The sequence below is a fragment of the Gobio gobio genome (genome assembly GCF_949357685.1).
Source record: "Gobio gobio genome assembly, chromosome: 7".
NCBI classification, from domain to species: Eukaryota; Metazoa; Chordata; class Actinopteri; order Cypriniformes; family Gobionidae; genus Gobio; species Gobio gobio.
The window spans coordinates 29,540,609-29,563,299 of NC_137103.1; the positions used below are offsets into that span (position 1 = coordinate 29,540,609).

Genomic DNA, 22,691 nt, shown 5'->3' on the forward strand with positions numbered 1-22,691 from the left:
TCATTACTCTCGTGTGTACGCAGATATTTCTTGAAACAAGGGGAAAAAAAGATTGGATAGGGAAAGCTCTGACTTCGTGTGGATGGGGCCTGAGTTTGGAGACCCCTGACTTATACAGTATAAAACTTAAATACTACTACTACTTGTATAGTAAACTAAATGCAAACATTCTTGCCTCACTTAAATGCACAGTTTAAACATGCTGGATTTACCTCAGTATGTTTACACACTGTATTTACTTAACAAAACACTACAACACTTGGTTCACCTCACACTCACACACTTTAAAGCACTACATTGACCTCATTTGTACATAATGTTAACATGCTAGCTTACACATACAGTGCACACAAAATGGTTACTGTGTAACCAGATTCATATGTGCAGAAACCGGTCTTAGCTGTTGTCTTTCAGTATGGTTTCACACAAACTAACTACAAATCTGAGCTGTTTATGTATAAGTTTTGTGATTTCACTGAACTGCTTTTTAATTAGCGCAGTGCTAGCTTTGATTAGCCTGATGAAGGGACTGGAGCTGACAGGAAAATAATCTCCCACAATGCCTCACTCTCTCTTTTTCTACAGTAGCACACCTCTCTTGCTTTGTCTGATTAAGCGAAGGCACTGAATTCATTTTTCTTGTGTGGATTAGCTGTTTCCAAAGCTCAGAGGAAAAAGATAAGAAGGAAGAGAAGTTAGCTATGTACATTGTTAATGGTGCCAAGCATTGGTCACTTGCCCATCCTGACTTGTACAAGACATCGACAAGTGAGTGCATAAATCAAACGATCTAATTTAGAATTTTTTTTCTTTTAACACTGATGAACGCACATGCATAAGATTGTATTTGTGGCGAGCAGCGAGGCTGAGGGACCGTGAGAACGGGACGAGGCCGCGGTCATTAGTAATGATGATCGCCAGCTGCGTGCCGTCGGCCTCGTGTCTCACGGAGGAGTGACGGGAGTATAAAGGAGGAGCGACGACAGTGAAGGACGAGAGAGGACCAGCCCTGGACTTTAATTTGTATTTTGTTTACGTTTTGTTTATGTATGTGCGCGGCAGTCGTCCGTGAGGGGCTGCCGCTTTTACTTTCACTTTGTTTGTATTGTTTTATTAAATTTGTTCTATTGTTCGCCGGTTCCCGCCTCCTTCCCCGAACGTACATACCTCGTTACAGTATTGTTTAAATATAAGGAAATCTCCAGTGTTCATATTTCAACCAATGACGTTTAGATTTCATAATGTTTGCATGCATAGCCTACTATGGCACTATTTACATTCGCATAAGACCTAACCGACTGCATTTATGTGACTACTCACTAAAGATGGAAATTTTTTACATAATTGTGTGTGTATTTGAAGGAAAAACAACTTAATTTTGAATGCACAAGCTCTTGAGGCTTGTGTGTTTGTTGTTGGGATGAGCGCAAAGAAAATATCAGCTATTATATTATATTATATATATTTTTTAAATTATTGGCATCACCAATAAGTTTCATAAGTGAAACTTGCAGACACAAGAACTCCCAATCTTTCTGTCTAATTTATTAAACATAACTGTTAAAGAGCCCCTATTATGGATTTTTGAAAATTACCTTTCATGTAATGTGCAACATTAGCCTGAATGCCAGCCGAATTTAGCCCCGCCCCGGTCTGGACTTGATCCGTTGTGGAGCAACTAAGCCCGAACAGAAGATGTTCAGACCAATTAAATTTTCAGGGCGGGCTTTATACGATAATGGACAGATAATAAACAGTAACGTAATCATCCACGTCACCAAAGAGCACGTTGAATTTGTTCTAATCCTAAACGGAGAACTTGTTCGTATATGCATTCACCTTTACTATTTCTCTCAAAAATGATGATTGTGTTGGTAAGTACTCGGTGTATCCTTAAATTCTTTTTTACAACACCGGCAAAGATCGTTTACACTCATTTTCTTTTGCGTGCATTTGAGTTCTGTTGACAACTATGCGTTGCTCCGTTGCTCTGATTGGTTGTAGTAGGTCTATCCAATTGAGGTCTTTCCTGGTTCGGTTGAAACACGCCCCATAATCACAGCCCAATGGCGCAGTATCAGACTCATATTCTGACTAGAATTGAGTATGACGACGTCAGGCTAGTGTGCAACATAGTTCTAAGTGAATGAAAACATCCTGCAAAGTTTTAAATCTGAAACTACAGCGTATATAAAGTTATTGTCTCACAAAAGTAAGAGTCGACTCTTGAGTCAAGTGAATGAATAGTTTTTTTTCAAACGAGTCTCAAGCCGTTTCGTGGTGATGTCACAACGAAACATTAGCATATTGCCCGTCCATGAAACATTAGCATATTGCCCGTCCACTGGCACGGAAAGACCAGGGAAACCTTGAACACTGCAGCGGATACTGGATAGCATCATGTCGTGAAGATGTTGTGCGCTACAATGTTTTTATTGTGTTTCATATTGTGTAAATATCTGGCTAACCGGCTAACTCACGTTATTACTGTCTTACTGAAATACTACTTTAAATTAGGGATGTGACCGTGAGGAAATTTTTCCACTGGTTAACTGGTGTGACAACACCGGTAATACCGATATCACCGGCGGGGGCTTTTAAATCGCTAATTCTATACAGAAAGTAAATGCGCACGCCGCACGGCCGCTCAGGCATCCATAACGGAGCGGAGCAAAGCAAGTGTTTTCAATGAATTGAAAACACAGAATTGAATGAACTGAAAACGCGCCAGTGAACGCGTACCGTGAATGACAGTGCGGCTGTAAATTCTTTACAAAGCATTTACTTTACGTATAGAATAAGCGCCATTTCGGGGGCGGGTTACTTGAATGGTGGGTTCATTATTCTTAATGAAAAACACAACAACAAAACAGTACAATGACAAACTCCCTTAAATAGGCGTTTTTACATTTCGTGTTGAAACCAAATCGCTCTCGTGACTCCTGCTGCTAGTTTGTGCTGCGACTCTCGTTCGGCTCACGTTGCACGTTCAGTTTTTAATTGTAGTGTCTGTTCTCTAACTGAACTCCATTATTTTATTACTATAAAAAAGTAGCATCTCTGAGAATAGGAAGCCTCCTGACGGAGCTGAAGATCAGTTATGGTAATGGGCGTTTGATTCCAAAATACGTGCTGTAAATGGTAGACCAATCACAATAGACTGGGCCATCTGACCAATCAGAGCAGAGCAGGCTCGTGGAAAGGAGGGATTTAGAGAGACTGATTCATCAGTCGGGTCAATTGAGAATCATTGAACACTGTGGTGATGTGTAATGTATATGAAAAAATGTAACCCCAGTCACCCCAGGATGCGCAATATGGCAATGACCAGTACAGGCAGCCCAGTTTACCTTGAGACACCACTCATTGTCAATACTGTGGATAATCCTTTTGTATACCCTAACAGGGCAACGTAGGCTATCCTGGAAGATACAACTCATAGAATCCAAACTATATCAAATATTTCAAAAATTCTTTGGATTTGTTTTACTTAAGTTCAGATTAAATAAAAAGTGACATGAAATGATTTTTGCTTGCCTGTTTAAGGGTTAAATGATATAGTGTGATTGTCATATATATCAGCTTTATATTAGCCGTCCGCCTCCCTGCTTTCTAAGATATTGGCATTGACCTTCAAAAAATCTGTATCTGTCGCCTGATAAAAGGAAGTATGAGATCAACAAGCTATGTGTAACAAAATTAGACTGAATTTCTACTCACATGTACGCCTCTGCTTACACAGGCTGTGTGAATACCTGTTAATAATGGGTGGAGAAAGAAATATGTGCTGCTTTTACTTGCGTGAAACCGTTTCCTTCACTCTGGCTCTTTCTGTGTTTTACTTGTTCTCTTTAGCCCTATTTGGACGGTAATTGTTTCTCATGGGGACGTAAGGTATTTTCAACATTTACAGGGGCTAGTCAGTGACATTCTGGATGACTTTCTGGATTCGGATAGCAATAAAATCAGTTTTTCTCCCAACGCCCACGTAAAAATCCCTGGCAGAATTACCTACTGTTTTTTTTACGAACACCAAGGTTGTGTGGTAATTTTGCCATCCGATTCCACATCACTGAGTTTACAAGAAGAGCTCACTTCTAAATTCACTGTTTAAATCCTTTTTGACCACTGCGGCGCACCATACGATAACTCTTGTACTTTACTGTGATTTGCATGCATTTTATACACAAGATGTACACATTACTGAAATGCCATAAAGTATTTAAAAGAACAATATTTCATCACCGCTCTACCTCAGTGAGTGGGAAAAAAAATTATTCGTTTATTCATTTTTCAATTTATTCGTATTATTCCAAGGCAAGCATATGACATTTTATTTACAGGCAATCATGCGACTGACCACGTGAGCAGCACGTTCCTGGGTTCGTAGAATCACACAACTTGCTCCTCCACCGTGAATAAATGGCCATCTGAATGCATGAGTTTTATCACTGAGGTGCCATGCAAATGTATTTTTTACAGACGTCCACATGAGAAACAATTACCATCCGAATAGGGCCTTTTGTATGTATTTTGAGTTTTCACAGAGTGCCTGTTTTGTTCAATCTTCTGGATTTTAAATGGATTTATCATCCCAGAGCAGTGCTTTTTATAATCTTTTCATAAACCCTTCTCCACACACTTGCAGAAGTCTCATTTCGACAATTCTCTGAATGTAATTACTTTTAATACTCCCAATACATTAACTCAGTGATAAGCTTACAGTCATATTGATTTGTCTAAGGGGCCCTCAACACAAGCTCCTCAGTTCCTTTCTCCACAGAACTCCACCATAACAGGGATTATGATCTCTGTGAGTGTCTTGGTGGATCTTAGTGCATTTTTGCTGATTGCGTTTACTTGTTCTGATGGTGGTCTGCAGGGCTTGAAGCAAGCATTGAGTCGCTGACATGCTTACTCTTTGACGTAGTGTGATGTACTATGTAAACTTTATTGATGACTATGCAGATTTCACTGTAAAGGATACATTTTATTACCAGGGAAGTGGGAACTTCTTAGTTTTTAGTTCACCCAAAAATGAAAATGCTGTCATCGTTTTGTTGGAAATCTCAGACGCGAAGACCAGGGGGGTATTCCAGAAAGCAGGTTATGTGACATACCTGGGTATGTTTAAGAGTAAGCAAGGATAACCTCAACCTTCGGTTTCAAAAACGGAGGGAAAATTTCAGGGTTTGCAAGTAGCCATAGCAACTTACTCTCTGAACAGAGCAGAACAGTTCCAGAGTTATTTGGCTTAAGAGGTATTCAGTTGCGTTTTATATAATTAATATAGTTATTTATATAACTAAATTTGTTATACAGTTACAGTTATATAATATACAATATTCTATATTAATTCTAAATTCCAAAGCACTATTATAAGAAGGTAATGTTTAAATGTTAAATCAATACAAATATATTTATTATTTATTTCATTGTCATCTCGCACATGGGTCTGCATTCAATTAATTAGCATCAAACACACAATCTAATCCTTATTCTCAGAAAAAAAATTATCGCACAATATTATAATATATAATATATATATATTAATTCTACTTAACCTCTTAGTGATGTCTTGATTATCTAATGTATGTTTAGATAAATCTGTCATGAAAATGACAGAAACTGTGTATAAATGATAAGCGTTGGATAAAAGCGTCTGCTAAATGACTAAATGTAAATGTAAATGATTATATTTCAACAACGAATTGGAGAAAAAAAACAAATTTTATAATTAGATTTAGGAGTTAAAGCTACACTATGCAACTTTTCCGTCCACTAGAGGTCGCCTGTTCAAAACAAAGGTGTAGTTTGATGATGCTACGTTTGAACGCAGAATCTTGGGACATGTGGTCTTCACCTCACAGCCGGTGGAAAAGAATCGGGATAGGACTCGGGCAGAAATCATGTTCATGGATGCGATTATTAACGTTACTGTAGTATGAAGCAGAGCAGGACCGAGTGTTGTGGAGCTGAGCAAGGCCGCAGGAGCGATTAAAGAGCGGGACTGTTATTATGGCATAGTCGCCGGCGGGATTGTTATTATGGCATAGTCGCTGGCGGGACTTTTATTATGACACGTCGCCGGCGCCACTTCCACTTTTCCAGTCGTGAGTATGAGGTAACGCAACTCTGTTTATCGTATTAGATATATCTGAGTGTGTTGAAAAGGAAGTTATGACGTTCGCTCGGCGGCTGCTATGACACTTGTTCACACTGCAGTGAGAGTAAAGCGTTTCTGCTAAATAAAACCGGAAACCGAGGGTAACGCAGATATGACGCAATCGACAGGCGACTCCCTCAAACGCATAGCTCACACGTCCCGGTTCCTTGGTTAAAATAGCAATTTCTCACGATTTACAAATAGTTGGAAACATTTGGGATATTCTAAGTACTCAACTGAACAAAATATATAACACTGGCCTAGTGGTTTTTTATTTAGATATTTTACTGCAAAAATCTTACATAGTTCACCTTTAATGCAAAAACTGCCTTATGTGAAGTTTACATGTTTGCACACAGTGTGTTATTTGAGTGTTGATTATTATATCTAAACATGAATATCAGCTGAATCTAGGCTCATAGTTTCGGCTCTGTTGTTAACCTTTAATATTATAGTAATTATGTGCAAGTAAGGGCTCCCTATATAGTTTACAGCATTATCCTTAAGAAACTTTTAGTTATAATTGAATTAATTTAAGGTCAGACACAATTTTTTCAGTAAACCACTGTTTAATAAAAAAAAGAAAAAAAAAAGTAATTTTTTAAAACTGCTGTACCGAACCCGTACCGAACCGTGACTTCAAAACCGAGGTACGTACCGAACCGTCAGTTTTGTGTACCGTTACACCCCTAATGGATGGATACAAAATAAACACAATATTACAACTTCATTCTTAAATATGTTTTTGGATCAACATGAAGGTAAATGATAAAAAATAAACATACTTTATCTAGTTTAGTTCTAAATTCTATGCTGGTCAAGGGCAACGGGATCTGGAGTTTATGTGAACTTGAACTCTCAGTACCCACATGAGCTCCACCTTGTAATATTTCAGATCTCCTCTACTAGCCGCCCAGACCAATGATGTGACGCGTGTTGTGTTTGTGGCTTGTTGTTGAGAGAATCTGGAGGTATTTGCTGCTCTGTTACTGTTAGTATTGTTGGCAGTGTGAGCATTTACCCCCTGCAGGGTGCTGAGACTTGAAGAGCATCAGAGGGCAGGTTCATGGCTGTGCATATGCCCAGAAGATGAGATGGGGAGAAGGTGAGACTGTACGCAACAGTCAAGGTCACTGAGGGAATTAATTAGGCCTGTATTGGAAAAGCATACAGTAAGTGAAATCAACAAATGCAGTACAACAGGATAAAACTTGACCATAGTACAGTACTTGTATAATAATTTATTTGATCATATTGTATTGTCATACTGTGTCCTATTTTATCGTCATATTGTATTCTTTTATTTCACTGATTTTATCATATTGTATTGTAGTAAAAGTATATGATGCAATATGATGAAATGATACAATACAATAAAATATGGTGTAGGGGTGTCCAATCCTGCCCCAGGAGGACCTTATTTCGCTCCAACACACCTGCCTAGATATTTCTCAAGAAACCTTTTCAGCATTAAGAATGAAACGGTCTAGTAAGTCTGCATGGCTGCATCATCAATATTTCTGAAAATGATATTAAAAATGAAAAGAAGAAACTTTGTATTAAAAATCTTCATGCCTGACTTTCAATTAATGCAATACAGTGAATGACAGCTGTCTGTGGCCTCCCGGTGATTTACATCCTGGACAGTTTAGCATTATGTGATTTAATTTAAAACAAAACACAATGCCTTCATCTCTAAAATATGTTTTTTTTGTCTCGCTTTACATAATGAAATTGGATGACTTTAGTGCTAACTCATTTTCCACCAATTCTTTTTTGTGAATATTGAAATGTGTGTAAAGGATTTTGGGTGATTGGAAGACATGGTTACACAAAGGATGTGTTCTGAAAGGAAGGCTTTTATTCAGCAAAGATGCATGCATTAAACTGATCAAACTGGCAGTAAAAGGACTTTTGCATTGTTACAGAAAACTTCTGTTGCAAATGAATGCTGTTCTTCTGAACTTTCTATTCAACAAAAAGCACAAATTATTGTATTATATTAAGAAATGTTTCTTGAGCAGTAATTCAGCATATTAAACTGATTTCTGGAGGAAATCATGTGACACTGAAGACTGGAGAAATTATGCTGAAAATTCAGCTTTGACATCACATTTAAAATGTTTTCAAATAGAAAAGTTATGTTAAATATTAATAATATTTCACAATATTTCTGTTTTCACAATTTTCTTTTTGCATGAAGTGAACATTTTTTATTTTGTTTATTTTGTTTTCAGTTTTTATTAATAAATTGACAGTGCAAATACCCCCTAGTGGTTCTGAAACAGAATTCATTTTTTAGATGAAATATGACCAAGATATGGTCTTGTGGATGGGTTTTGTGAATCATAATATTGTTTATAAGTATCCGTGTTTACGAGTGTCCATGTAAACGCAGTCGGTTATGTCTTGAGTGAACGAAAACGGTTAAGAAAATAGCAGATCTCTTTGCATTAGGTCCTAAAGTGAAAGCAGCCTGATATTCCTTCTGTTTTTTATGTTGTTAATGTTAATGAAACAACAAAAGAAAAAGGGAAAATCCCTTCCTGCGCTAAACAAAATAACTTCTGTATCTGTATTGTGTTCATACAGTAGTACCGTTTTCGCAAAAAGTTTAACATACTGTTCATTTAATTTGTATATTTTGTTCTCTTGTATTTTTATTTGTGCTATTGCTTGTAATTCGTTTTTCATTATTTAATTTTTTTATTAGTGTCTTTAATGTTTAGACTTAATATTATTTAGGCTGGTATTAGTTTTTGCTGTGATCGAACCATGCCAGAAGAATCCTTATGCCTAGTTCAGACTGTCTGATTTTGACTCGCTGACAAATGCCCGAAATCATTGTCACTCGTGTGAAAGCTGAGCACCGATTTGCCTATCACGCAGTGTGAATGATCAAAGACGCGATCAGAGAGACTCACGATGAGTCGCAGATGCCCGTGAGATATTTGGCATGCAAAATATCTGGACCTGTCTGTGATTCAAACTCCTGCTGTGTGAAATGTGTTTTGACTAAAAAAATGACATTGGCAATGACCTACAGCCAATGAGAGAGCAAGCTACAGGGCAGCAGGAGGTTCGGGGAGGAGTTAAGGACCAGAATATCAGTATTTTAATAGATATATTTACAATTATATTGAACAGAAACAAACCACTAACGTTTGCTTGACCCGCCGCAACTGCAGCACATTGCAAAATGATTTATTTACCTCCAACTCTCTTTGCAGAACACTATCATTGCTCCCTGTCTCCAACCATTTCCTGCCATAATCTTTTTTCTTTTTCTCTTTTTTGCTGCAAATCAGTGCTCATACAATTTGGATCGCAAGCTTTCTGCAGTCTGTATTTTAACAATTCCAGTCTCACGCGAGAACAGTCTGGCGCACATGTCATCTCGCGTTGTTTCCTTGTCACTTCTCACATGTGTTTGCTTGTGAAACGTAGTTTATGGATGGGACAGAGCTGTCGGGGATTCTTCCTCTTGTACAGTCATGCAATGTGAAACCCCCTGTTTCCGATCCATTGTGCAGTGTGACCACAGCAGCAACTGAATTCTGCCCCAGATAGTCATGCAGTGTGAAAAAAACAGTGATCCGATGAGTTTGAAAATCGTGTAGAGTGAACTCGGCATTAGTATTGAATCCATATTTTAGTTTTTTTTAGCTAGTTACTAAAAAATACTTAAATAATACTTGTTAGTAATATTGATATGATGATCATTTTCTGTTAGTTAAACAGTAGCCTATATGTGTTGTGTACCTATTTGAACTGTACTGCAGAAAGTCTTTTGATACACATTCTCATTGAAGGCAAACCCCCCCCTGAAGATCAAATCCTAGAACCGCCCCTGGCAGAGACCATGGGAGCTGATCCTTCTAAACTCCTGGACCTTTCTCATGGTGTTCTGCTCTTAGCTGACCCTGGTAATCCTCTGTTTAACACAACACCAGAGGCCAGATTGCATGAGAAATCACCTGACTTCAGAACATCAATGTATTTTATTCACATAACACCTGTGGCTTAGATCCAGCTCTTCTTAAACTACGAAATCATAGTGGAGAGAGAGGCTCTTTCTGGCAAGATGAGGACCTTGAACAGCAATTGAAGGGCCAATATATCTGAATTAGTTGAATGATGGGTTATATTTGACATGTCATATAAGGCAGTGCAGTAATGTCTGGGTGTGATGTTTTAAAGGCTGTCTCCAAAACAAAAGAACTGTCCTGAGTCTTTCAATATCAGAATGCTCTTAAAGTCAATTTATCACCTTGTCTGGCTTCTATTGCGTCGTCACATTTACTCCAGTGAGAGACTGTCAGATAGGATTCTGGCATTACAGGTAGACCGGTTATAGCACCGTTACTTCAACCTGAAGCTCTGTGGCAAACTGGGAGGAGTCTAAATCAATCACAGAGACTCAGGCCATCGCCGGGGGCAACTTGTAATTGCAGCTCTGCTGCCTGATGCTTCCAGAGCGGCGGTTCTTCTTTGACCTCGCTGCAGAATTTTCACAGTTGCTTGTCTCTGTTGGTTTGCTGTAGAGCAAAGAGTGATCTATGAATGAATTGCATGTGCCTGGTGGGGGTTTATGCTAATTAATGCAGCTCCCCCTAGAGGAAACTGTGGAGGGCATTTGTGTGTGTGTGTGTGTGTATGCTACTGGTTCTGAATGCTGTATTTTCAAGCCTGCAGTAATTAGCTGACCAGGTGAAATTTCACCGCCCTCAGCAATGATTATTAGATTTTTCATTAGGAGCAATTCACACAGACTCCTATGCAGTTTTTTTTAGAACAGTTGTTCTCAACTTTTTGTCCTTGAAACCACTGTCCTTAAAACCTAAAGCCCCTTTCCATACCTGACGCCATACACATATTTCACTACAGGATTTATGGCCAAAAGAATTTAAGATAATGATATTACAATATCTATAGAAATGTTGAAAAAATGCTATTAGTCAAATGTATCTTTACATTGTGTTCGCTCAAAATACGAGTGTAGGGAGACAAAGAGGGAGTTTGTAACCGTAATTTGTGCAAAAGCATACAAAAGAACTACTTTCTGTAGACTAGGGTGTCTAACACTCTCTCTTTATGGAATCCAAAACACTCCCACATTGGTGAGCGAACTTTGAGTGCGAGTAGTGTCTCGCCTTCGTCTGTCATCTCCTCTGACGTGATTTTTTTTTTTCCAACAGTAGTAGCTACCCTGCGTTTTATGACTGGTGTCATCCATCAATATGGTGTAGTACCTCTAACTTTTGAGTGTCAACCAGATGGCACTGGATTATTTATGATAATATTGTATGTGTAGTATTAAAATGATTTCAATAATTAAAAAAAAAAAAAAGTTTGTTTATCGGCAGTACTGGTATATTGTGAAACCCCTAGTTTGGAGCAATTTTCATGCATCCAAATGTGACATCAAAGCATGTAAGTTTCTTTGCCCACCTTGTGAACCTTTGACTCTGCTCAGGTAGGGAACCACTAGTAGATTTTGTTCTAACCGTGGTATATGACTTTCTTTCTTCTATGGAACACAAAAGAAGATTGGAAAAATCAATCAAAGTCAATGGGGTCCAATGTTTCATACAGGTTTGGAACAACATGAGAATGAATATATGATGCAGAGAATTTTATTTTTGTGTGAACTATCCCTTTAAGACCGATCAGTCAACAAAACATTCAGGCAGTTCACTAAAGAGTCAATTTTGTAAAAATGTGGTTTGCACATTTGTAGACTGCACTAAAAGCACTAGTGTGATTAGTGGCCTAAGAGTCAGCTCATCAATGCTGAAAGGACTGATTCTCCCACTCACCCTTTTCTACCGCATGTTTGTCTGCCTTATTTCTTGTTTCCTTTTTCCTCCTTTTGTTCCCATTGTTTTCTCATTTTTCTGATTTTCTTTGGAAGCCTGTTGTAGTGTGGTAGCCTATTGTTCTCTCTCTCTCTCTCTCTCTCTCTCTCTCTCTCTCTCTCTCTCTCTCTCTCTCTCTCTCTCTCTCTCTCTCTCTCTCTCTCTCTCTCTCTCTCTCTCTCTCTCTCTCTCTCTCTCTCTCTCTCTCTCTCTCTCTCTCTCCCTCTCTCTCCCTCTCTCCCTCTCTCCACCCTTTGCTCCGGCGTTGGCATTGTCTTTGCTCTAGGAATCCTTCCAGACAGTGTGATGTGCTCTAAAAGGATCTCCCTCTCACGCTTCAATCCCATCGTGCAGTGGAAAAACCATCAGCATACCCCTTGTAACATGCCCAAGTGCTTTTGTTTCTCCCTGGCAATCATGCACTCCAAAAATAAAAGGCCAATGATAATGAGGAGAAAAATTATATTGGAGCGCTTGAAAGCAGCAAACGTCTTCAAGAAAGGTGACGGTGCCCTCGGGAAAGAGAGTGATGCATTGTAATCACTTACAGTTTTTGAGAACATACAATCTAATTTGTCTTACACTGACTTTCATGGAGTCTGAAGGCAGGGCCTGACGGGCATAACCAATCCACCTGCAGAGCTGATATGAGCACTGATCACTGTTCAAACAAGTGTGCTGGCAGCCGGATGGTAATTGAAATGCACAATAGGCCGGCCCCATCACTCAAGCAGTTGAGCAGAAAGCGCCGACAAGGCTCATCTATCGCTCTCTTTGTTCTCTATACAATGTGCTGTGTTCGATTGATGGGAGGGTGGAGATGATCGTATCTGTCTGCCCTGGAATTGATATGAACACGACTGCCGATCCATAGGGACCGATCCAGTAAATCAATTAGTCGCTTTGTGTGGATACACGGAATGCTAAATTTACAGAGTAAACTACAGAACCTCTTGATGAATACAGATATCTTTTAGAACATAACATTAGGAAATTGCAATGCGAAAGGCCCAAAGAGTGAAAGTGTGGTTTGAACGGTGTTGAGAACGAATTGTCTTTTTGTCAATTTTCTGTTTAGAATCCTGTGTTTACTTAGTGTTGACCACAGCACAGGCAGTCTGCACGAGTGTGAATGCTTAGTCATTGCGTGCAGACTGCTGAAATGGGTGCCCATTTAGGACTTTAATTAAGACTAAACGTGCTTTCAAATGCAGTGATATGGCGCAGCCTTCATTTACAGGAACCTCATTTTTCAGAAACCTGATGATCTACAGTCTTTCAGCGCTGCATGTGAGACACCGAATGAACACACAATCCAGGGAGGAATACTGTGGAGTAGTGAATGAAAGGTCATAATGCCTTTCTAAAAATGTAAATAACTGATGTCTTTTTATATTACACTACTTATTTGTTTCTCGCTCATATTCTCTTGTCGCTTTCTGTTGTGTATGTGTTATTTCCTCTGAGATCGAAGCAACAAAAAATAATTGTCTCCTTATGGCTTCTCTCGATTAGGGGTCACCACAGCGCATCATCCGTCTCCATTTTGCTCGGCATCTTCCTCTTTTACACCATCCACCAGCATGTCCTCCATCATCACATCCATTAACCTCCTCTTTGGTCTTTCTCTTCTCCTCCTACCCTGCGGGTCCATCCTGAACACTCTTCTCCCCGCATCCCTCATCTACACATGCCCAAACCGTCTCAGTCTCGCCTGGCTCACTTTGTCTCCAAACTGTCCTACCTGTGCTGTCCCTCTAATATGCTCATTTCTAATCCCGTCCATCCTCGTCAATCCCAACGAAAATCGCAGCATCTTCATTTTCCACCGCCGCCTCCAAGCCATAAAACATAGCTGGCCTCACTGCACCGTCTTGTAAACTTTCCCTTTCACTCTAGCTAGTATCCCTTCAATCACAAATCACTCCTGACACTCTTTCTCCTCCTTCACTTCTTTACCACACTCTCTTACTTTGGACAACTGACCCCAAGTTTTAACTCATCCACCTTCACCACCTCTGCTCCTTCTAACTACACTGGACCTAGTGCTGCTTAGTCTTTTGTTTTCATATGTGAAAAAGCAAGATTACTTTTTTTGAAACTTAATCGTTATTTTATAAACATTAAAGTAATAGTTCACATAAACCTTGTGTTATTTACAGTACTCCATTTAAAATCCTTTTTTTCTTTCTTCAGTGGAACACAAAAGGAGACTATTTTCCAAGCTTGCAGCCACAAATGACAAAGACACAAAAATATCACCATAAAATTGGTCCATAAATCTTGTTGTATGCTCTAAGTCTTCTGAAGTGCTTTCCTTTGAGCTGATTGATCTGATTATGTTTAAATGTCGTATGTTTCTTACATAAAGCTATCAAATAGCTTCAGAAGACTTTAAGCACTTGCGTTATATGGACTGCTTTTATGTATGTGATTGTTTTTTCCCCCTAGGTTTTAGCTTCTAGGTTTTTTGTAGACGTGTATAATGTATGGAAAAGAGCGTTGTGAAGATTATTCAAAAATAGCCTTTCTTGTTTCACAGAAAAAAATAACGACACATTTTGAATGAGAGTGTTCATTTTTGCCGAATTATCACCAAATAAATCTGAGAAATATACTCCCCCGGCCTCTTGTGACTGTCTCACCTTGTTAATCTCTAATGCGCTTGCGTCCCTGTAGACACATCTTCGTGGGGTAGTTAAAAGCCTGGGCTTAATTTAACCACCAGTTTAAGTTCTCTTCGTGTCAGATAGGCTCTGCTCTCAACGCTTCACAAGGCCTCCACTTAGTCAAAACAACTGTTAATTGACAGGCAGAACGGCCCTGAACAGCCCTTGAATAAAACATGAGAGGGAGGTTGGAAGTTATGCATGATCAAGTGGGAATTTAGAGGAAAGGGAAAGAGAGATCTGTAGACTCATAGCTCTCCATCTCCTTACAGTTTGAATTTTAGGCTTCTTGCTGATCATGGGCTTTAATTTGTCTACACTAAAGGGGGTGTCTACACCATCAGTCTAATCAGCCTTCGGTTTGTTGGAAAACTAGAGGAAAGACTGCATTGTGGTAATTCATAATCTTTTGTGCGCACAGCGTGACATGGAAAGATTGAAAGCAGAGAACAAAATGAAATTATTGACTTCTTTTCATTGCCATGGCTCCCTCCTGGGATTTAGCTTTTTAGGCTGAGAACAGCGAAGGAAAATCATGGCTTGTGCTCAGGATGGCAGCCTACAACAACACTTGACAGTCAGACGAACTCCAGAGGCGTCTAATGCATCCGTGTTCATAATATCTGTTCCAAACCCTAGTAAGCTGCCTACATTAGACAGCATTTTAAGGCGTCATGGGCATACTCTCCTATGCTAAGGCCATTTTAAACATTAGGCAACAACAATAGTCCTTGTTTTGGCTAAATTCAACCTATTATTTGTGTGTGCTATTGTTATACTTAGATAATGGAAGTTATAAGCAAAGCAACATGCTAAAGTCAAATTCTTTTGGATTGAATTGTCACATTACTTTCCGATGCGTTTCACTCTATTCATAGGATGTTCCTAATTGGTAATATATGAGGTTCCATCTGAGAACAGTTGTCTCTTTGCGATCTGGCCATCTCACTGTATTTTCAGTGTCTTTTGGCATGATTGCTGCATTTAAGATGCTGCTTAAAATAATTCAGTTTCTTATGCATTTGGATGAATCCGATATATTTGTGTTTTAAATATACACCCTAAACCTAAACTGCCTAAAGCAAGTGGCAGCACATCAGTCACATTTGAAAAGTCATTCCCTTTAAATGGCAAATGCTTCTGTGCAGTGAAAAAAATATCTAACCCTGCTCAAATGTATTCACTTAGAATACATATTACATAGTGTAAGTGTACAAGTGTATAGTACATTATTTGGGATGTGACTTTTTAGTGCAAGAAATGTTTTCTGATAGGGCCCAAGGTTTACTTCAGTTTAGACCTGAAAGCTTGGCTAATACAGCCGAACACTGCCTTTCAACGTATACTCCATTCGGTAGCGTGCGCGAACACAGGCGGTCGACACATGCACACTATTAGGTTTCATCTTTTGCCCAGTGTCAGTGCTATTTCTCTCCAGAAAGTTATGTCTATGTACTGATTTAAATTCGAGTTGTGTGTCTCTTAATCCCCTTCACGCAGGTGCTCGTAATATACTTGTGATGAAATTTACATTGCACGCACTGTACAGATACCCTAGCGTGCGTCTAAAAACCGAAGAACACTTTGGTCTTCTGAAGGCAATTTCCTATATACTGTAAGCTGTAGACATAAAATGGAGCTCACTCGCTTTTGGAGCAGAACTATAATTTCATTCGTTTGCTTTTCATGCACCTTATCATCCGTCACAAGGGTTCTGCTTTTAGAGGAAGTATTCCTCCAAGTGGTAATGTTTGAAGACATGTCTAAATGTGGAGTGGCTCGGAGCTGAATCTCAGCCAGCCGTTTAATGGATGTGAGCGAGAGCTCGGAGAGAGCATGCCTAGAGCCACAGCTGAGACAAAGACACGCTTAGAGACGCAGACACACTGTGTCCATTCATCTTTCCTCAGTAGGGGAAAAAAAAGAAGAAAAACACACATGCACAGAGTGAAGATACATCGACAGGGTGCTGCTGGCCAGTGACCTGAAAGGGGAATGACAGCGCAGCAAACGCGGTCACAGTCACAGCGGGGGCTTCTGGGTAACAGGACATCTCTGATGCAACGCTTCATCTTTTACATCAAAGGCCTTTGTGCATCCAGCGTTAAAACGTGTGGTTCGCTATCGGACCAAACAGCATTTTGGCTTTCATGTTGCTACATTTTGCATTGAACAATGCAGTTGTTTCCTGCCGGCATTTTTAAAAGGTTTGCGATGATGATCTCATGAAGGCAGGCATCAGTAGGATGTGGTGCTGTAATGTAGATATCCACCACACTTTTTGGTGTTCATGGCTAAGGCTAACTTCTCGTAATTTCTGTGTCCTAGATGATGAAACATGCGTGGGACAGCTACAGGCAATATGGCTGGGGCCACAACGAGCTCAAACCCCTTGCCAAGAAAGGACATTCCACCAATATCTTCGGTAAGTAAGGAGCACACATGCATGTTGGAGTCTCATTTACATGTAAATGACTGCTCTTGTCGGATGATTTGGTTCATTGTGGTAAGGACAGACACACATTTCCATCTACATCCACTTTTGTGTGTCGTCTATAACTCACACCCTAAAACGGTAAGACGTGCTTGCGCAGTTTTTCCTCCCCTAATCATTTCTGTTTGTTTAGGGGGTGTTGTTTATCTGGCTCTCAGCTCCAGAGCTAAAGAAGATTCAAAGAGTGGGAAAAGCAGGGAAAAACAATAGTATAAAATAGAGCTGCACGATAAATCACGCGTAAACCATGATTTATCGTGGCTTAGTGCGATTATGAAATCGCAAAGGCTGCGATTTTATTAATTGTGAAGCACGGCTCTGTGATCAATAGTAAATGCTGCGCCATCTGAAAGCACTGCGAGTTTTAGTCACTTATAACGTGCATTTGAAAAGCTACACGCGTCAAACATGATCTTTTCAAACATGAGAAGCACTTAAGAACCTTTTGTCCTACAAAAGAGAACATTTAATAGCATGTTTTTGCTCCAAACTCACTTCATAATGACAGTTGAGCATCCTTCTGTGAGATGTGGCTTCTTACACAGAATAAGGTACACAACATATTATTTAATAGTATTATATACAGTGATGTTGCTAGTCTATACAGTGCTAGTTGGCTATGTCAACTAGCATTGAAGTATAAATTTATTTTTTTATCATGAAAATAGTAATACCTGAGAAGTCTTGAAGAACTCCGATCAACCATATATTGTTGTAGTCGTGTGTTTATTAGTCATATTTAATCAAAGCGTTTCAATCTTCTGTTTATTCAGCCACAGTGATAGTATGATGCCCATAGGGATTTCCTGGAAGGATGTGTGTGTTGTCATACTTTTGCTGGGCATATTTGTAGTTTCTGCACGAGAGCACCCTCTGGTTTTCAGATGGAGCAGCATTTACTACTGATCACAGAGCCGAGCTTCACTGACAAGCTGTGCATAAAATAATCTTAGCCCTAGCATAAAATAAATAGTTCTGACTCTGTATCCTGATAGGATGAGCTGCATTGAAAGCATTGCACATCCTTAATACGCCAAGATGTGATGATGTTGAAAGTTAATGTTCATAGGACCTAGTCACTTTTAAACTTTTACAAAATGTTGTTGATAAATCTAAATGAATTAAATATATGCATCAATTTTAAATATATAATTATGTTTAATTAATTATAATGAAATATTATTTATTAATAACATTACTTAAATGTTTTGTCAATGCCATTTAATATGGTCTTTAAATACTTCAACCTCAGTCTCCCTGTGAAACTTGCCAAGATTTTGGATGAGGTTTTATTTGTTCTTTCTCTGAGAGACCATTGAGACTCATGAGGCAGGTGCTGTGTTTTAAACAAAATAAGAGGGAGCTTTTGAAGAACAAAGATATGAGAAGGAGAGAGAGTGTGGAAGAACAGGGGAGCACCTCATGCTGCAGTGCGGTGTGCTGAAGTGTCTTTCACACTTCACTTTCATATTTAATAAGTCTCTCTCAGTTTCTACCTCACATGTGGAATGAACTCCTCAGCCGTACGTGTATTGATCACTCTGTGTGAACGTACTTGGGTGTATTTTGGAGAGAGACTGACGGAACACTTCTGGATGACTTTGCTCTTCTTTTCCAGAAGTTTCTCTCTGAGACCCTGTTAAAACTTGTTCTACATCCTCCCATTTTTTTGTTGGCAGAACACGGTGTGCTTTGCTTCATCTGAAGTCCTGTCTTCAAGAGTAGACAAACACTCCTAGATTCAAACAGACCGTTTATATAAGTTGTGACACTCATGCCATTGGTTGAGCCAATGTTGCGGTCTGCCTAGTCGGGATCTTTTAATTACTTTATCCTGACTTAATTTAATGGTGTTGATTCACATACTCAGATGAAACTCAAATGAGGAGGAAATTATAATTTTTTGGCTAGCCTAAAATAGAAAAGTGTGAGAAATAATTGACAATGTGCCATTGAATTATTAGAAAAATAGTGCACACATGTAGTAGTAGTAATGCAACAACATTGTGAAGCATGCGTTATTTTTCAGATAATTCAATGGCCCAGATTCATTTATTTTATTCCACTTATACTATGGTTATCACACCTCAACTTTGTTCAGATGTTTTATTTCAAGACATTTGTCAGGTTTTTGTTCTTAACTTTCTTACTCATCCCAAGCCTCCATTGCTAATTCCAAAATATCATTTTGGATCTAGTGATGAAAGCTTGAGCCATTGATATGCAGACCAATGCCGTTATTAGAGCGAGCGAGAGAGATTGATTCAAACGTGTGTGAATTACCTGAGTCAGATGCAGTATCTTCTCTACTAATACAGAAGATGTAAGTTTAACTGTTTCAATAGCAGCGAATTTACTACCTTGTTACCATCTAGAACTTTGAGATCCAGTGTACTCATCGTGCCTAGATCTAGACTTAAAAAACGTGGCGATCACGCTTTTGCGACGACAGGTCCAAAACTTTGGAACAATCTACCTCTTCTCATCAGATTAGCTCCCTCCATTTCCACCTTTTAAATCTGCTCTAAAGACCTATTTATTCTCTCAGGCTTTCAATACTCCTTGATCTTAGGTTTGTTATTGTTTTATTATTTGCTGCGTGTTCATGAAGTTTGATACTTTTTTCTCTATCTTTTAGTTTGATTATTTTATGTACAGCACTTTGGTCAGCCTTGGTTGTTTTTTTAAATGTACTTTACAAATAAATATTGTATTGTATTGTATTGTTACTGAGAAATGCCATGTAGCCTTTCAGCTGCTAAACCATTTTTACTGATAAAGTCGCGGGGCAGCGCTGACGAGTTTCTGTGCTTGTTTGTTTCCCTGTCTGTACTATATGTGGAGCTAGAACTTTTTTAGCAGTGTTTTATACTGGAAAATAATTGCACACCCATTTTTTTAACCAATCAGAATCAAGCATTTAACATCCCCATATAATGTATATGATACAGTGCATAATATACTTTTACATATAAAAAGGCTTGCTTATATTGTTTTTTGTGTTGCCTGAAATAGAAAAGCTGCCTAAACTATATTTAGAACCATTATTAATGAGTGAGCTGATGCTGCTGACAGTTTCATAATGTCACATTCTGTTGACTGAATTTAAAATGCCCACCCAACATCTATAATATTTGCTTATGTATTTTATCAATCTGACAGCATAAGGGCGGGGGGGGTTTGGATGGATCGTTCAACTAAATATTTGGTTAATGGAGTGAGTTTTATCGAGACTTTTTTTCTTAGTTGTTTAGCTGTAATATTTTAAGCGGTAGTTATTTTAGAAACATAGATGGTGCAGCATACTAAAACTCAGCTTGTCCTAATGCTTTTATTGTCCACTAAAACATTTCAAAGCCAGCTAAAATGCTCTGCAATAGGTTGTGTTTCTAAACTCCTCTTCTTTAAAATACTGCTGCTATTCTGTCAAAGCACTGCTTTTGTTACACATCCAGCACCTTCAACAATAAATGTCAAAACAATTACTGTTGGACTTCATTCTGTGTTCTGTGAGCGATGTTCCCATTATTACACAAAATCCGCTTGGCTTTTGTGAGGATTATGATAGTTTTGTGCAAGAAAAGGTTATAGTTTTTATCCAATTTGTTGAGTATCTGTCAGTTCATTTATCGCTAATTTACCCAACCTGTGCTTGGTGGACATGACCTTAAACCACCAGGCTAAATTCAAATGTAGGTGCAAACATTCAGCATTTAGAAAAACATTGCAATATTGCAGACAAAGCAGAGGGACAACAATATATACAATACACAAACACATAAAGCACGAAATGCAACATCCTTAACATTTGTGAGGTGAATCTGAACTATAGTGCTTTTTATTGTAATTTTTTTATTTTTTATTCTACAGTTCTTCCTTAATGAGAGCATTCACACAAAAATGAAAATTTTGTAATAATTTACTCATCTTTGTGTCGTTCTAAACTCAAACTTTTTTCTGTTGAACACAAACGATATTTGAACTCTTTCTGTCCACAGTGACAATTTAGTGGGATCCAAAACCACAACATTGGACCATTGTATTGATTAGAAAAAAATTATAAACGCATGCTTCGAAAGATATAAGATTGAGGATATGAGTTTTAATTTTAGACAGTCTAGTCACAAGTGAAATACTTGTGACATTGCCCCAAGAATGTTAAATTGACTATGTCAGAACGCGCATTACCTTTCGTGTTTAAACCTTGTTTAAGAATACTCTTCAGTTGTGATTCCACACCACATGTGTTGGTCAAAAGGACTCTGACCATTCCAGTGGCTTACTGTTGCGGTGGGACAGGGACTCGCCCATATCGATCCTCCGATCGACATCCATTGATTTTCTTTTTTTGTATGTGTGTAAAAACATTTGACCCATAAAAGCCAAAGACTCTGCTGCTTGAAGGCGCTGTCTGGATAGATCGCTGATGGCATGCATTTTGATCTGCAAACAAACACCCTGTTTGCGGGGAATATTCTCAGACCGGACCCCAGGGTCAGATTGCATAACCCAACTGCCACCATTACATATGCAATAACATAATTTTAAAATAACCACACGTCAACATGTGCTCACAGGAGTGAGGAGCGAGTGTCTGCTGCTCGGCTTCTGATTTATTATGATTTAATGTTTAATATGGAGTTGATTTAAGCCCTATTCGCTCGGGATTAGTATTACCTGGTGACCTCTAGTAGTTTGTAAAAATTGCAGAGGTTGTCTGTAATCTTAATCCCGTGCGAATCAGCCATGTCTGTAATTTGTAAAGTAAAAATTCCCCGCAAATGACCTACCATATTTCGCCGAACACAGAGGTCCTGTGATAATATTAGTCCCGTGTGAATCGGCATCTCTGTAATTTGGCCAGGATTTGGAGGGTCGTATATAATTTTTGCAAAGTTTTCTGTGCACATTTTTATCCATATTTCACAAAGAATGGAGGTTGCATTCATAACGTGCACCGTTGTAAATGCCTGTGCAGCTGTGCACACTTTAGAATTAGAGCCAATTTGGGAGCGAATTGCTTGAAAGGTGTGTTCAATATTATTCTTAATGAAAAACACAAAAACAGGACAGTACAATGACAAGCTCGCTTAAATGGACGCTTTTATATTTAGCTTTGAAACCAAATCTTCCGCCGTCATATTGTTAGCTCCTCACTCTCGTGATAAATGAAATCTGATTCCTGCTGCTGGTGTCCGCTCAGTTCAGTTTTTAATTGTATCGTCTATTCTCGAACTGAACTAAATTATTTGTATTCCTATTAACAATCAAAACGACGGTGGGAAAGTGATGTAACCGGTAGGGATGCACCGAATATTCGGCCACCGAAAATTTTCGGCCGAAAATGGCCCAAAAGTGCATTTTCGGTTTTCGGCCGAAAGACTTTTATCACCGAAACAACATGGCCGAAATGTTGTGATGACGTAAACAGAAACCGCGACCTGCACGTGCTTGTCTGAAGCAATGTCTGCGGTGTGGACGTATTTCAGTATATCTGAGAAACA

General features: G+C 38.9%; 1 protein-coding gene across 1 annotated transcript in view; it reads left to right on the plus strand.

Annotated features, from left to right (window-relative positions):
- The window catches only part of man1a2 (mannosidase, alpha, class 1A, member 2), a 120,541-nt gene that overhangs the window by 41,036 nt on the left and 56,814 nt on the right, over nucleotides 1-22,691 (plus strand). Inside the window, exon 4 of the mRNA XM_079822386.1 lies at nucleotides 17,022-17,118. Within this exon, the coding sequence (XP_079678512.1) occupies nucleotides 17,022-17,118 (97 nt within the window). The remainder of the gene's footprint in view (nucleotides 1-17,021; nucleotides 17,119-22,691) is intronic.